The following is a 16328-nucleotide window of genomic DNA, read 5'->3' as shown; positions in this document are numbered from 1 at the left end:
GTAAGTGAATGGTATCAAAAGTAGGTAATACTAGGTATGTACGTACATACATACATACATATGTCCATATTCATGTGTATGTGATCCGATTTGGGACATGCTGATAATGTCTATGGGTAGGAGTACGAATGAATACGTATGTATTACGTGCGTCTCGGAATCTCTTACTCACTGTGCGAGTGAACAGAACAGAGCAGAACAGAAGAATGTGTTTGGTTAAGTTTTCGTATCAGATGTGGGGATTACGGGTTGCTGTATTCATCAGCTTTATTTCATCAGGGCGAGTCACACATCGGCTGTGAGTGACACACATTCTGAATAGGATCACGAGCGTTAGAGTATATGGCGCTGCGGCAACTGATATTGCGAATTCGATTGCTAATTCAATTGAAGTCGTAAAACAATATCAACAGGAGAGAGCGCCACCTAGCACAAATGTACTATGTACATATGTATAAACATACAAAACCATTCCAGTATTGGTTGCGATAAGAGACCACTCGAGATGGGGTTCGGTTAGGTTTTTGTGGAAATATAATACTCGAGTGCAACTAATATTAATCCCAAAAACAAGCTATATTTATATGGTACTTCTTTTATGCACATGATATTATTTTTAGTAGAAACAGATGGCCCACAAGAAAACCAAATATATGTATGTACAACGAATAATTCGAAAAGATAATGCCCTTAAAATATTTATTCTCGGTTGTCATTTAATCAACATGAGAGCAACAAAAAAAGAACCAATAAGCGAGTAAATAATGCTTCAATACGGGATTTAATACGGCTCTGTGCATGTGATATTGAGCTTCCCATCAAAAATTACAAAAACAAATGTCAGTGAAATTAATTTCATTTGGTTCTTTTAGGCACAAAGCCAATAAAATTCAAAATATGACAATAATCCATTGCTATAGAAACAAAAGTAGATTTGTACCGCTGTAAATATGTATGCATGTACATCTATGTACATGTATGTATGTATCTACAGAAAGATATTTGATGTAGCCCAAGATTTTCGTGTTCGTATGATATTAGATTAGAACTGTTTATAATTTTGTCTGGCTATCCCATACCCCAGGAGAGTGTACTTGTTGAATCACATTGCTGGTGCTACTTGGTGCCATCTTTCACAGCCCCAAACAGAGCTGCTCTGCCATCGATTGTCGAATAATTAATTGCCTGAAAAATGAAAATAATCAACTTTCTGTCTAGCTATGGCCTCCATGTGCATTCAAATAGATATATTGCATTAACCCCCAACAAGAACCTTGTCGGGTAGATGCATACAAGCAGAAAATCATGTGTTTTCCTGGCGCCAACAGTATATAATATATATTTATGTACATACATACATACATATGTATGTACCTATGCGTGGCGATATACCGTCTACGCGTATGCATGTACGCGTATATGTATGTACATATGGATATGCATATGTTTGTATGTTGCCAATTAAAAATGCCGAAAATGCAATTTACCGTACATTTGCATTGAGGCAAAAACGCTTTTCCGCGAGGTTGTTGCTGGATGGCGATTTGTATGAGGGGGTGGCTGTGGGTGTGTAGGCGTGTGGTGGTACCGTTCCGGGCGTCATTGGGTGGGAGTGGAATGAATTATGCGAGTCTAATGAACCTCCCCATTCTACTGATCCCCGACGAGACTAAAATTACATAGCACAGAGCCCAGTGGACCAGAGCAAAGTCATTGACATATGACGACCTCAATAATGGCTTGAAAAATTATTAAACAGCTGTTTAAGCATCTTTTCAATATTTTTTCTTTTTTTTTGGCATAATAGGGGGTCATGTGCATGTGCAGTTTGGCCATCTACTGTTGTATGTACTCTGGCCACACAAACACACGTACAAGCCCATACACCCTCACGCGAAAATGCAAGTCAATAACAGGAAGGATTGCAGCGAAGATGCTGGAAAGTTGTACACACTTGTGGCCATGGAAACGTGGAAACAGGGAATCGTAGTGAGTCCTCCGTTAAGCTTGCCGATTGCATACTCTCGTCATCTCTACAACCGAACCAAATCGGAACAACAACAAAGAGAGAGAGCCAAAGGTAAGTTAAATAGAAGGTACAGCAGTCGTGCAAGAGCTTCAACTGCGTTTCGGACTTTCATGGCGGTGGAGAAGGTTGATACCTGGGAGACGGCAGGAGTGCCTTACCTTCCATTTGATATTATGAACCTTGAGAGAGCCAAGACGAGAGAGAGAGAGCAAGTGGTGGTTGTTGTGGGCTTTTTGGAGGTGCGGCAAAATCAACGAAGCAGACACACACACACCGTCCGCAAATGTATGTGCATATGTACATATGATTTTGGTTTGTGTGATGTTATTTTGTTTTTGGCCAAAAACTAAAAACCAAAACAAAAACAACCCAAACGAAGCGTAAGATGTAAACAAAACCGACAAAAATTCGCAACGAAATGAAATGTCGAACGAAAATGTGCCAAAAGCAAAAGAAAAATGCAAAGAACGGCGAGATATGCGGAATGTGTATTATTATGCATATATGTATGTACATATGTATGTATGTATGTATGTACATCACATATGTATGTACACAATGTATTCTATACATATATTCTACTACGAGTAGAACGATACCAAGAACGAAAACAACAGAACAACAAAAGACTCGGCTCTGGGGCTTCGGGGCTTTGGGGCCTCGGGGCTTTGGGTCGGTCTGCCCGTGGTTCCACATAAAGCCGCAAACGAGTTATGTGCCCCTCCATAGGCAGATGTGTCTGAGGTGAATACACTGTAAAGATAAAAGCACCACCACCATGCGAGAGACCAGAGATTGGGAGAGAGAGTGGGAGACTGGATGAGACCCAAACGTACCGAGCTCTCCGCAAATTCTATTAGTTCGTGCTCCCAGTCCCCATCGACAATGGGCGACGAAAAAGCTGCCTGACAGCTGTGGAGTAGTCCTTCCGCCATATGTATGATGTCCCCAAAAGTACCGTTTGACCCCACCACTCCCCCTGAAGACGACACTATCCGAAACCAGGAAACGAAGGGCAGCAATACTCTCTCACGGCTGTTAAAACATGACATAAACACAGGGCTTTTGCACAGAACTTCTGCTGTGGGATACCCTGTACCCTGTACTCTGTAATAAGTTCGTAAAATATAGGAGAGCTTTTCTACTCCACTATCAATAAATAAAACTGTGTAATAATTCAAAATTTATCAACCGTAAAGAGTGGAGAGTGTTTGTTGATCAAGAAATTCTTTATATTTGTATCTATAATACCGTCTGCAAGGGTATAACCCATAAGTACACACAACTCTTTTTGTATTTAACATATTTTTCATTTATTTATTGTCTGGCTGCCCCGACTGTATTGTCTTTTATTTCATTTTGTTGTTGTGACTTGCTTTTAATTTCGCGCTCGTGCCTAGTCAGAATGACGATTATAAAGTGTCTGAAAATAGCCCCGAGAGCCAAGAACGCCCCTGTTGATGCTGCTACATACGTGACCAGAGACGTTGTGCGGAGGAGAGTGGGTTTATATATTGGAAGAGACTTGGAAGGGGCTTTAAGAGGATATATCATTCGGTTTTACATTCAATTCCAATCCGGGTTCCAATCCAAGTTGTAACCTATGTATGTTCATAGATAGAATAGGAAACTGGGTGGGTCAGCACTGAGGGTATTGTCAGTCTTTCCCTCGGTCTCTCTGTTTTTATTCATTCCATCACATCATTGTAAGCTCTGAAGCTTTGACCTGGGCCATTGTCAGGGCTGTTGCTTCTGTTTGTCGTGTGCTATTCCGTTTGGAGAGTAGACACACTCAATGCTGAATGGAATGTGCCCGCCTCATCTTGTGGCACTGTTTTTGCTTTTCCACCTCTATGCTTTCTTTTTCCTCAGCTTGTCTCTAGGTTCGATTATTTGTGGTGCAACTCTGGGAGCTTGAACTTTGGAATGTCACCCGCAGACAAAACCGAATGGAATGCACAAATACATACATATGTACATATGCATGTAGAATAGGGTGAAACGAAAAAAAAACAGAGCAAAACGAAACGGAAACAGCCATGAAGTCTGACTGAAGAACAAAGTCTGGTTATTACTAGATATCGAAAGAATTTTGCCGGTAAAAAGCGCAAAACGAAGCCTTTAAGTCCCCTCCCCACAGCCCAAAAACAAAACGAGTTTCTCCATATACAAATTTGTACCCATATACAGGGGGAACAAGTATCTACAAGGATAGATAGATACATAGATAGATAGATAGATGGATGATTGGAGCAGTGTACTTGTATTTATGTACATAATGTACATACATATGTATATTCCAATTTGTCAAAGGCCTAAGCACCTGGCCTAAACGACGATGACAGTTTTGTTTATTAAATTTTTCATTCAAAATTGATTATTTATGCAACGCCGAGGAAGCAGAAGCTGCCTCATGCAAATGTGATACTATGTATAAATAAACAAATAGATATAAACAAATACAGGTGGTTCTGAACTTATCTTTTGTTGCAAATCAAGAAAAAGGGCTGACCAAGAGGTATACACGAAATTTGAATACCCTTTATTGAATATTTTTAAATATTTTTAGCTAAACATACAAGACAAATTTTAAAGTGAACTGACTGGTCCTTTGAGTGCCTTTGATGGCATTCACAATTATGTTAATGTATTTCTATTAGTTTTTATCGCCCAATATTCATTGTTATTATTATCTTCTCGGACAAACGATGAACGATGACGCCTTTTGGGCACTGACCTACACACGCGCTCACGGGAGACGCTTTCAAAATGATTGCGCAATTTTCAATAAAAGCTGAAACAAAAGGTATCTATTCCGACTAGCGGATACCCGCTAACCAGTAGAGGTACTGAATTATGTAGGGAATATAATGACACTAGTGTCCAATTTTGCAATATGAGTGTCATATGTATGTACATACATATGTACATATGTGCAATGTAAAGAATTTTCGGCTTAACAGGTGTTTTTTAATAATTGTATCTGAGGCCATAGATATGTACATATGTATGTGTGTATGTTGTGCCACTAGCTCTCATGGTCTCCAAGTTAACTGGAACGTAAGAATAGAAAATTGAAACCTAGAAAAGCAGGCTCTCCCATTATCCTCGCTTGAATTTCTTCGGTTTGTGTACCTTTTGTGGCTTGATAATCTTTCATAATATTGAATTGAACTAAACCAAACGATTACAGGGCAGATATCGCACATGTATTGAAGGGTAAGCCGAGTGCATACCAACTGCCAATTAGGGAAATTGATGTAACAGATATGTAGGTGCTACAAAGGGCATCCACACAAAGATGTGCCTGGCGACAGGTATGCCACACGTACATATGCATACATACCTAGGCGTAATTGGACCAGCTAAGCGCTAATTAAACGCGAATCCCTCTCACACTCTCTCTCTTTCCTCTCCTTTGGTGTTTTAGGTGAGCAGTCCCCCACCAGCCCTCCCCCTCGCTTTCCAACAACAACAACCAAGGTTAAACTATAAATAGGTATGGAGAAAAATAAACAACAACAACAACATCAGCAAGTTGCAAATGCTATTTATAGACGACAAGAGCGGCGGCGGCGACGACGACGACGACGACGACCAGAAACAGTAAATGAGAAACTTGAATTGAAAACAAAACAGAGAAATGAGAAACCTAGGGCGCCAAAGTCGAAATTCAGATGCTCTCTCTGGGCCAGTTTTAAAGTACATAAATTGTATGCCACATGGCGAATATCGAAATTGATCAGCAAATACTTAATCTCATTTTCACACTGATTTTCTTGGAAACAAATGTGTCTTCTATCTCAATTACATATATGTTATATGGAATAAATCTTCGTTGCCGCTGTAATCAGAATCAGAATGTATGTACATACACATGTGTACATACATATGTACATAATAAATGAACCAGCAGGTGTTCTCCCCGAAGAGCTTTTACCCTACCAGCCCTTTCATTTGGGTTGGGGTTCTCACAACATTTCTATAGATTCCATTTCTTTTGAGCACTATTCTTTTAATTACATTTAACACCACATATGGAGCTCGGGAAGCTTGACATGGTCAGGTTATTAGGAAATGGTGACCCCGGCGATGTAGCTACATCGCAGCCGCAGCAGGTCCCGGCAGTCACTTGTGGGTCGTCTCGGGTGTGGGCGAATTGGCCCACTTTAAAGCAGTTTGTCAGAGCGCTTAATGAGTACACTTAATTGGCATGCTCTCTCTGTACATAGTACGTGACTAGGCTGGCACACTCCCACCGCTGCTACAGTACCCCAAAAGAAAATCCAACGTTTGCGACGTCACCATGAAAAGTTTCAGGCAAGCAATAGAGAGTGAAATAGAGAAGTGAAACTTTTTGTTTCACTCTACATAACTAGCAAGCAATCATTGCATCTGGCGTTGGATGGCACGACGAGCCACTTGAGTCATTGACAATATCGATCCGAAGATTGGATGCAGTTCAACATGAGTTCTATGGTTGCGCGGCCACTAGTAGGGGGTGGGTCCTAGAGGGCCGCAAACATCTACAGATAATGCGATTACCCTGTGGACGTTTCGATGGAGAATAAATATGAAAATATGTACATATGTAATGTGTGTATGATTTTTTTAGATTTGATTTTCGTTTATTGAACTTAAAAGCAATTTGAGAGGGAAATGAATATTCCATTTTATGGAGCCAGCAACAGGTTCAGTTGTTGGGATTCGTTTGTTTTGGCCATGGATCAGCTGTGAACAGCATGATATTTACAATACGAACATTCGCCCGATCATGTGATTGCTATGATAACAGATCTTTGTAATCGATACATTGTCATTCATATCAATCATATTTACCGGTGCCTGGTGCCCGGTGCTCTGACGTATCAGGTGTCGCGGGAGGTGGCAGTGGGTGTCGGGCGGCGGCACCCGAATTTCTGTGACAAATAACTACAACGTTGACGAAAATAATCAACGCATATGTACATACATACATATACATTTCTCATAAAACAGAAACAAGAAGGTCGGAGCGGAAGTAGAGCAGCGCGCCAAAGAAGAGAACACACACATACAGTGAGTGAGAGCGAATGAAAGAGGGAAGCTAAGGTACCTGTTATCGGGGCAGCAAGAGATCCCCAGCAGGATCGAACTAAAATAAAAAAGATAATTACAGCAGCTAATAAGCGAGAGAGGCAGAGTGATGTGCATAATAAACAAACTACAGCAGCATAACGGAATCCACATCATGGGGAGAGAGAGAGAGAGAGAGAGAAGTGTATGTGTGTTTTTATACAAGGTGACGCCAGCAGCGACGTTTTCTCTCTCGTGGTGGGCTTTTGCTCTCTCGGCTTTTGTCGGTTTTACTCGTTTTTCTCTCCTCTCTATCTCAGCTGTCGCATTTCCAGCCCATTTTGCAAGGGGTGTTAGCACAAGGAGGTGGCGCTTGGCAACATGCCAGCAACATGCGAGTACTGTGCCATATGTTGCTGGATTCTCCCTTGTCGTCCCAACACACCCTGTTAAGAAGTTTATGGGAGAGAATGAATTTGAAGAAACATGGAATGAATGGGATTTTAATACCCTTGGATTACAATTTATTCGAATATTAAGTATGAATATTCTCGAGGAATCTCGATAATGAATATACATCGATTACTAAATGTGGGCTGCAATGATGATTATAGAACAAGAGGCTGGGAAAATATATTGTCTGGTGTAAACCTTTAAGATTTCAGATAGGGTACCAGAAACTTCCGCACTCAACCATTTATCTATAACTAAAACCGGTTTGCAAGCAACACGAGTACGGGCTGCCAGCAACATGCAAGTCGGGGCGGGCAACATTTGCGCCCATTGAAATCTGTGACGTAGCTATGGTATCTGAAGAGACGAGTATAACCGCCGACCACTTAGAAAAGGAAACAACAGAAAAATATCGAAAGCCCGACGAAGCACAACAGAGACAACGCAGCGTCAAAAACAAAAAACACGAAAAACGTTGAGAAAATTGCCGTGCAGCTGAAGCTGAACCAACAAAAATAACAAAAAGAAGAAAAATTTGCACACACAAATACATACAGATAGACAGACTGTGGGATAGAGAAGAGAGGGGTGCAGAGCAGAGTAACAATTAAAAGTAAAGCGAATTGGAGCACCGCAACCGGGGGAGGGGAAAAGCAAGACAAAGGCCGCACAGCGATAGCAGCAGCAGCAGCAAAGCAGCAGAGGGCCAAAGAAGCCAGAATATCATATCGAAGGGGGAAAAAAGCGCGGAAAAGTGCATTTTACACAAATTCATACATATACACACATTTTTCCCCCGAGTGAAAGTTCGGCGCGCACCGACCACGCCCCCCGCCCTGCCTGGAATGAACCGCTCCAACAGTTTTGTCAGCTCCCTGAAGTGGTGGCCCCTGCAGGGCCACAACAGCCAGGCGACACCAGCAGCAGCGGCAGCTGCAGCAGCGTCACCCACCAGCAACGGTGGCTACTCACAGTCGGCGCCCAGCTCCCCGATCTCTAATTGGCCACCGGCGCTGCAGCAGCAGCCGAAAGCCGGTGGCGGCGTGGTGAGCGCCACCTTTGGCAGCAGCGTTGCCGTGCAAAAACTGCGCGAATCCAAGTGGTTCAAGCCCGAGGAACAGCGTATCTTCTGCGCCGTCGTCGAATGTGGCTTCATTGTGGAGGTGCGCAGCAGTGCGGCTGCAGAGGCAGCGGCTGCGGCAGCCGCCGCCGCAGCGGCCGCAGCTGCCAGCGATATTGATTCCCTGGACATGGACTGTCCGCCTCTCGGCCTGGGCTTGGCCCCAGGCCTGATGATACCCCGCAATGGCAGCAGCAGCATCAGTTTCCTGGAGACCCAAGACGAGAACGAGACACCAGTGGCGTCCTGGTACGGCATTGTCCTATGCAAAGTGGCCAAAGGTGAGTTTTGCATATCCCCCAAGTCCCCAAACTGTAGGAAACTTTTAGATAACTGCAGACATCAAGGCAATTACGCTAATCGCTGGACTTTAAAGTCGAATTTGCGGGATTCTGCCATTCTAAAATGTCATTCAATAAACAAACAAACGCAGAAGCACACTTACACATGAAAAAGCACTGAGACGCCTGTATGTGTTCGCATACAGGCATAGGTTCGGCCTGCCTGGCTTTTTTTTATCTAATCGAAAATCCAGCAAGTGCGCGGTCGCAGAGCAGCAGCGCAAGACGTCAGCTTTGCACGGACCATTCACAATAGTGCGCCGACGCCTGCCCGAAAACTCAAAAATTTTCTGCGTGCGCATATGCACGCACACGAAAACAACAAAAGCAAAGGCAAACAAAGCGTGAGCAGGAGGCGGCTGACTTGTGTCTTTCCAAAAACTCCCAAGCACGTCATGTGCTCCATGTCACGCATACCACCGCATACCGTCGCTAACCATGGGTAGAAAGAGGCGCGCGGGCACAGTGAAGACTCGCTTGGGTTTTCAATATGAAACTGTTTTCTTAACATTTTTCTTATAATGGTAGACGAAAATCTAATATATTTATTTAACGAGACTTTGAGTACTCAGTAGCTTAGAAAAAATCCACTGGTTATTTAGTGGAGACTTCACTGTTCGCCCGTCCGCCTGGGTGAAGTGGATATTGTGGTGAGCTTTTTTCATTTCACCACGCGCCCACACAGCAGCAACGACAGCAGCAGGCTGTTGGACTGCATCTCGTGTGCGTGCGAGCCGGCCCGGCCAATAACCCAACCCACCACGTGCGGCAATCAGACATCCATACATGGCCATGCTGTGTGTGTGTGTGTACATATTTATGTATGTATGTACATGCAAGGGCATAAATAAATGCATGCGTAGAATTGATAAGGGGATTTGGAAATGCATTCCGTAAACCCTGCACCCGCAGAACCCTAGGATATTATTGCATTATGGGTATTATAATATTCGGTTTTAACTACATACACATACATACATATGTATGTATGTATATTACATTTGAGAAGCCATATTGCCAAGGTCGTGAAATAAAAACGTGCTTAGGGGCTACATCACAGTTCTCAGTGCCTAGACAATCAATAATACGTTGCAGTTGTCTTTATTTGTGCTCTAATTGTTCTCCATTCCACCTGTTAAGACCCCACTGATTATCCTGCCACCCCGACCCGCAAAAATTACTCGTGCTTGGCTGCAGATTACAACGCGCGCCATATGTATACCCAGAAATGTCTGCCACCAAAGAAATGCGCATGCGTGCTTATCAAATGATATTTACAATATTTAGTCCCATGTAATCACGTACGTCAAACACTCCACCCTCTGCCAAATTGCCCCCGCACTGCATGACAATCGATGGGCATTGGATTAAAGGCAAATACTTGAAAATTCAAGAATGAAATGCATTTAAACATTTCGTTGTGTACGGGTAGCTTTCTAGTAACAGGTGGTACCTATTAAGGGTATATCATTTTTACAGCCACAATAGCTCATTCCAAATGCAACAAATTTAATTGTAGCCTCCAGAACAGACCCAATTACTGTCTCTGGCTAATGGAATGTACTCGCAAATTACTAGTGTGATTATATGGGGAGAAAAAAAACAAAACAAGTGCATTTCTCATTCAGAGCCACCCACCCAAAAGCTATTAAACAAATTTTAAATGCCTGCGAATTGGTTGAACATGGCACAAAAAAAAGCAAACTAGAGACTACAGAAAAAATATACAATTGGAGAAAAGAGAAGCAGAAGCAAAAGGAGATGGAAAAAGCAGCAGTTGGGGTGTAAAATACTAAGCAGTGCTAATTATTTTATATAAAGTTAATTTGTGAATGCTATAACAAATTGCGCAACACTCGAAATCACACACAACGGTAACAAAATAAAACAAAACAACACATGACAGGGCAGCATCATATGGTGTGACCATTCTGCTTGGATTTAATTGCCGTTAAGACACAGCAAAGAAAGTACAGGAATTAGTATGACAAAAAAGACTACTCAAAGGAAAGGTAAAAAATGCAATAAATGAGATCAGCGGTGCTCAATTTGCAATTGGTATGCACGCGGCATGCATTTATTTTTGCGTATGCAAGCCCGCGGCTAAGTTTTAGTCCCAAGTCAAACAGTCAGAGACAGTCATATGTTGATTTTCAATTCGCGGCCATGAAGAACAAAACTCGTTGCAATGGTAGCACTTGGAAGTAGAATTAATGCTGAAAATCAAATAGAACAGCTGCTAGGTCTGATTATACAGTCCATTTAATATGTGTTGTCTGATTTTGGATCATTTACATCATCAAGTCCATCAAGTGAATAAGCTATAAACTATACTATGGTTGTACGTAAAACTCACGTTTTGTGTACATTTTCTCAAGTTTAAAAATGCAAAAAGTGCATTTATCTTAGCATTTCAAGAACCCACAGCGAATGCACTTTCTCGTTTTCGTTCCCCCCTCTACATACACTTTCTTAATCAGCGCGAGCGAATTTACTTGAATTTTAAATCAAAATCAATTGAAATAATAACTGAATTGCAGTTGTTGCACTGTTTGGCGTTCGGGTGGGTCACCTGTTCTCTCAATTGAAATTCATGGAGAAGCGCACACAGAAAACTAATTGTTTATTTCTTTGCGATTACAGATAATAAGCCGAAGCCTGATTCCATTGAGATATTTTCTGTGAAAATACGTGAGAATGGTACATACAAACTGATTAAGATGTCATTGGCCGATATCTGGAGCCATGGCTGGGAGTTGAGGATCAATAACTTTGCTGACAAGGAGAAGATGCCGCATATCGAGAAGGATATACGCAATCAGGTGAGCAGCAAACAAGAAAAAAAACACACGTTTTATGCCTATAACCAACATACAGTTCCAAGTTTCACTTTCGCAATCGAATTGGGACTCCCCGAAGTATGCTACCAAAAAAAAGAGCTCGAGAGATTTCAGTGAGAAAGTCGAATTAGGAACTTCCGAAATAGTATTCCCATTGATAACTAATGCATTCTCCATTTACACCCGCCCCGCCCCCCGCTGTGTAGATATCGCTGGCACGCAAGGCAAAACAGAGTCTGTGGAACAACAACAAGCATTTTGTGTACTGGTGCCGGTACGGTAGCCGCCAGCAGGATGTCCGCAAGCGACAGGTAACAACGAGTGCTAATCATGTGCTGCTCCACCTGATTAACTGATAAGCGGAGCAGCCAGCGGAGCCATCCCAGAGAAAGAGAGAAGGAAAACACACATACACAAACACATCCACACAGCAACATACACGCAAATCAAAAAAAAAAAAGAAAACAACATTTACCCAACAAAAATCCTTCCTACCAACAACCCCACCTCCACATATGCATTGATTGTGGTTGCAACAGAGGATACACAACGACACACACACACACAAACACAGGACTGACTAACGGCATGACAGAAGAGAGAACCAGAACCAGAACCGATAACAGAAGAATCATCCCTGCTAACTCATTTACGCTTTTGGAATCGGGGCCACAAATGTAACCAAAAATATGTACTATATCTATCACAGTAGAGCCCTCTCGATCGCCCACGCTCCACGCTAATCAACCAAACCACCCCACCCCTCTCCCACATCCAAACTCCGTCCTTCATTTGGCAGCGCATCATTTGTTGCTGGCGCCTGTTTTAAATATGTACATATATATTTTTTGAATGTGGCAGGAACTCTTGTGTGTGCGTGCGCCTACAGCCTTATAATACTCCACCACACAAAAATACACACTCCCACCTTCTTGTGCTTCTGCCTTTGCTCTCTGTACCCGCTGTACATTAGTACGTGTTATATTCTTTGAATACCGTGAACAAACCCAACAAATCTATATGTATCTTGCAGATGTCGGAGTGCGTGAAATGGGGCAGCGTTGGCATGAATGCGGGCATGTTGCTGGTGCTAAATAATAGACAGAAATGCTATTCCCACTCAAAGTAACCGCCCGTTTGCGCCCCCCACCCCCTATACTCCACTCATAATGAAAACAAACAACAAAAAAAACACAAGTATTCAAAGTGAATTCCGATGATAAGAGATGGCCCCGGCCCTCAAAAAGCAGCAAACAAAATTTGCAAATATGTGTAAAGATTTTAAGTGCAATTCAGATCAGGGTAAGCACACACACACACACGCACACACATACACATGCACAGAAGAAAGGCCCCCATGAGAGAAAGAGTGTAGTATGTTCATTTGGCAGTATTAAAATACCATGAAAAATACCAGAGACACATAAACGAGACACAACTGTACGCCAACCAAACACAAAATCCCCCCTCAAACAAAACTGTTGCAACTCCTATCAAGGAGACACCAAAATCGTTAAAAAAAAGAAGTAAATACTTTTGTATATTGGGCACACACAAACACATACACAGAAAGAGAGAGAGAGACACACACACACTGTGAAATTCGAAAAGACTTATTAACTATTTGTTTTTTTTTGTCATTATTTTTTTTGTTTTCTTGTGATTATTACTATTATATTATATTATTATATTATATTTATATACTACATTGTGAATGGCAAGCATATATGTGTTTTCTTTGTTATTTAAGCATTTTAAAAATAAGTGCAAAAAAAGAAAGAGAAAGCATAGGATTAGCAGGATTAAGACATTCGAAATGTTTCGTTATGTATTTAATTACGGGATCCCCCACCCCCCAGACGACTCGGAAATACGGAAATGGTAAACGAACAGGAGACAAAACTACGATAAAACTAAAAAAAAAAACATACACAAAAAAAACAACACGTACATTTATGGATAAATAAGAGTAAAGAAAAAAAACATAGTTTTTAAGATATACATACATACATATGTATAGTATGTAGGGGTAACATACATTAATTATTATTAATTATTTCGTTTAAGTTGTCGTTTTTAAGCAATTTATAATATATATTTATATACCAAGTAGTAATCTTGTATACATTTCGACAATGTGAAACAATTTGAGAATATGAAACGTTTGTAAAATGCTTTATATTGATATTACTATTAAATGTTTACCAACCAACCGATGCAACCAACACACAAAAAACAAACGAGCAGAAGCATTTGGAGCTCTACTGCTCAATACCCTATACAAAATATCGCATACATTTCAGAAGCAGGGGCAACAGCAACACTCACCTCACGCAACAGCCCAAAGAGTACATCCGTGGAGAGGGATCTCTCGTGGGCCTCGTCCATGATGATGGCCGCATAGCTATCCAGATCCGGATCACGCAGACTCTCGCGCAACAATATGCCGTCCGTCATGTACTTGATGACCGTTCGCTCCGATGTGCAGTCCTCGAATCGTATGGCATAGCCCACATCTTCGCCTGCAGTTAAATATTTGATTTTATAACAAGATCAGTGGCAGGGATTTTTATGCAATTGTTTGCTTACCCAATTGTGTGTCCATCTCATCAGAGACACGCTTGGCCACCGACATGGCAGCCACACGACGCGGCTGTGTGCACCCAATCATGCCCAGCTGGCTGTAACCATCCTCGTGAAGGTATTGGGTTAGCTGAGTGGTCTTGCCGCTGCCCGTCTCGCCGACAATGATGATCACCGAGTTCTCTCGGATCACATTGAGCAGTTCCTGCCGGGAGGCAAACACGGGCAGGAAGCGGCGCTGTTCCGAGATGGTTTTCTTGCGGGAGAAGTCACTTTTGCCGCCAGAATCCTGGTCCCGCATATGGTCGGCAAACTTCTGATCTTTGCGATAGTCGGCCGTGTCGTTGTCCTTGTCGTAGCGTGAATCCTCGTCGTCCTGGGGCCGCTGCACGCCCATGATGTTGCCCAGCTTTGTGCCGCCCAGCTCCCAGTGCTTCTTCTGGGCCTTGCGGCGCTCCTTTTGCTCCCGATAGGTCCGCACCAGAGCACTGCCCTTGCGCGCCAGCAGCGCCATGTCCGAGGTGGGGTCCTTGACGGGCACCACCGGCTCCGGCTGCTTGGTGAACACAATACGGCCGTCGAGGAAGGGCGGAATAATGTGATGCACCAGCAGATGGACTCGCTCCAGGGCCTCCTCATCGAAATCATCGTTCACATGGATGCTGGTGACCACACCGGAGGTAAGCATCCGATTCCTCTCCCACAGCTCGTTGTCCCGATTGTTCTGTCGCTGCTGGGCGCTGAGGCGTTTCGTTCGCTTCTGTTCCAGCTGCTCTTCCCGCTTGCGGAAGTACTCGGAATTGGGGCCCACGAAGGGGTTGTTCTCGTCGTCGTAGCCCTCGTCAATGTTGTACCACTCGCGGTCCAGGCGCCGCTGTTCCTCCTCCCAGAGGTCGCGCGACTCCGGGTCATCGGACCATGGTGTAGCACCGGTGCGCTTCCGGTCATTGGCCCACTGATTGTAGCGATGCGCTGGCGTCGGTCGGACCGAGTCATCCTGCCGGTTGTTCCGGCGACTGCGATTGCTGCTGCCACTCCGTACCGACCAATCGCCGCCGCTGCCATGTCGACGTGGTGTTGGCATATCCCAATCGGAATTACGCTGTCCGCCACCGCCGCCGCCCTCGCCGTCATCATCGTCCCAGGAGCTGTTAGATATACCACCGCCGCCTGGGGTGCCAGGCTCCCTGGGCGTGTGGACACTGCGCTCGGACATGGAGCGGTCACGATCGCGACTGCGATGTCGGTCTCTGTCTCTGTCGCGATCTCTGTCACGATGACGCCGTCGGTCGTGGTCTCCACGCTCTCTATCGCGCTCTCTCCTCCTTTCTCCTCGACCCTCAGACGAGGATGAGGCCGTTGATGCATTGGCGGCTCTGCCCCTCGCCTTGTCGCGCTGAATGTGCTCCCTCAGCCGCTCGCGTGCCTTCTCCGACACCCCGCCAGTGTGCGAGGGCGTGTCATCTTTATGCTCCCGCAACTGCCGGCTCAACTTTTCAAAGCTCTTGGTGTCCGGTTTCTTGAAGGCAAACTCACTGATTCCGGGCGTGGAGCCGGTGGGCGTGCTGGAGCCAGTGTCATCGTATTCGCTATCCTTGAACGAGATCAGGCGATCGCCTCGCTCCTTTTCGGCGCGTCGCTTGGCGGCCAACTTGTCCAGGCCGAGCAGCGAGCCTTGGGGGACTTTGAAACTTCCTGTTGGGTCAGCGCCATCTCTAGACTTCTTTATTACCAGGCCGCCACGCCCCTCCTGACCGGCAGTACCCTCCAGTCGATGCACGCCGGCATCGTCGTCGGACATGCCTACTTATATGTCCTTCCTGATTTTTTCGACTCCTGGTTACCGCAAAGCTATGGATTTGCGTTGGCGTTGTTCACTCACAGCTGATTTCATGGTGCGTGCTGCC

General features: G+C 43.9%; 3 protein-coding genes and 1 long non-coding RNA gene across 4 annotated transcripts in view; 3 read left to right on the top strand and 1 right to left on the bottom strand.

Moving 5' to 3' along the window:
- The window catches only part of LOC117890074 (inositol polyphosphate-4-phosphatase type I A), a 20939-nt gene extending 12265 nt beyond the window's left edge, over positions 1-8674 (top strand). Inside the window, exon 8 of the mRNA XM_034794927.1 lies at positions 8217-8674. Coding sequence (XP_034650818.1) covers positions 8217-8537 — 321 coding nt within the window. The 3' untranslated portion in view covers positions 8538-8674. The remainder of the gene's footprint in view (positions 1-8216) is intronic.
- LOC117890258 (pre-mRNA-splicing factor ATP-dependent RNA helicase PRP16) overlaps positions 1-16328 on the bottom strand; it is a 19884-nt gene extending 3556 nt beyond the window's left edge. Inside the window, exons 1-2 of the mRNA XM_034795048.1 lie at positions 14428-16328; positions 14167-14360 (exon numbers count right to left, since the gene is read on the bottom strand). Of these exons, the coding sequence (XP_034650939.1) occupies positions 14167-14360; positions 14428-16222 (1989 nt within the window). The 5' untranslated portion in view covers positions 16223-16328. The remainder of the gene's footprint in view (positions 1-14166; positions 14361-14427) is intronic.
- LOC117891557 lies at positions 285-1837 on the top strand. Its single transcript, XR_004648636.1, has 2 exons — positions 285-437; positions 1808-1837. It is a non-coding gene; the product is annotated as an uncharacterized LOC117891557 (long non-coding RNA).
- Positions 11690-13360, top strand: LOC117891306. Its single transcript, XM_034796754.1, has 4 exons — positions 11690-11820; positions 11876-11951; positions 12045-12149; positions 12872-13360. Exons 2-4 carry the CDS (start codon positions 11919-11921, stop codon positions 12965-12967), a joined length of 234 nt encoding a protein of 77 aa, XP_034652645.1. The 5' UTR covers positions 11690-11820; positions 11876-11918; the 3' UTR covers positions 12968-13360.

The sequence above is a fragment of the Drosophila subobscura genome, chromosome A (genome assembly GCF_008121235.1).
Source record: "Drosophila subobscura isolate 14011-0131.10 chromosome A, UCBerk_Dsub_1.0, whole genome shotgun sequence".
Lineage (NCBI taxonomy): Eukaryota > Metazoa > Arthropoda > Insecta > Diptera > Drosophilidae > Drosophila > Drosophila subobscura.
The sequence above is the reverse complement of the archived record's forward strand: the minus strand, read 5'-3'. Positions and strand labels throughout refer to the sequence as shown.

Bases quoted from the DNA above. Each gene is read 5' to 3' on its own strand.
- LOC117891306 (XM_034796754.1), top strand. From the start codon at position 11,919: ATGCTACCAAAAAAAAGAGCTCGAGAGATTTCA. The intron at 11,952-12,044 runs GTGAGAAAGTCG...CCCGCTGTGTAG, and splicing joins AAAGAGCTCGAGAGATTTCA to ATATCGCTGGCACGCAAGGC. The intron at 12,150-12,871 runs GTAACAACGAGT...TGTATCTTGCAG, and splicing joins AGGATGTCCGCAAGCGACAG to ATGTCGGAGTGCGTGAAATG.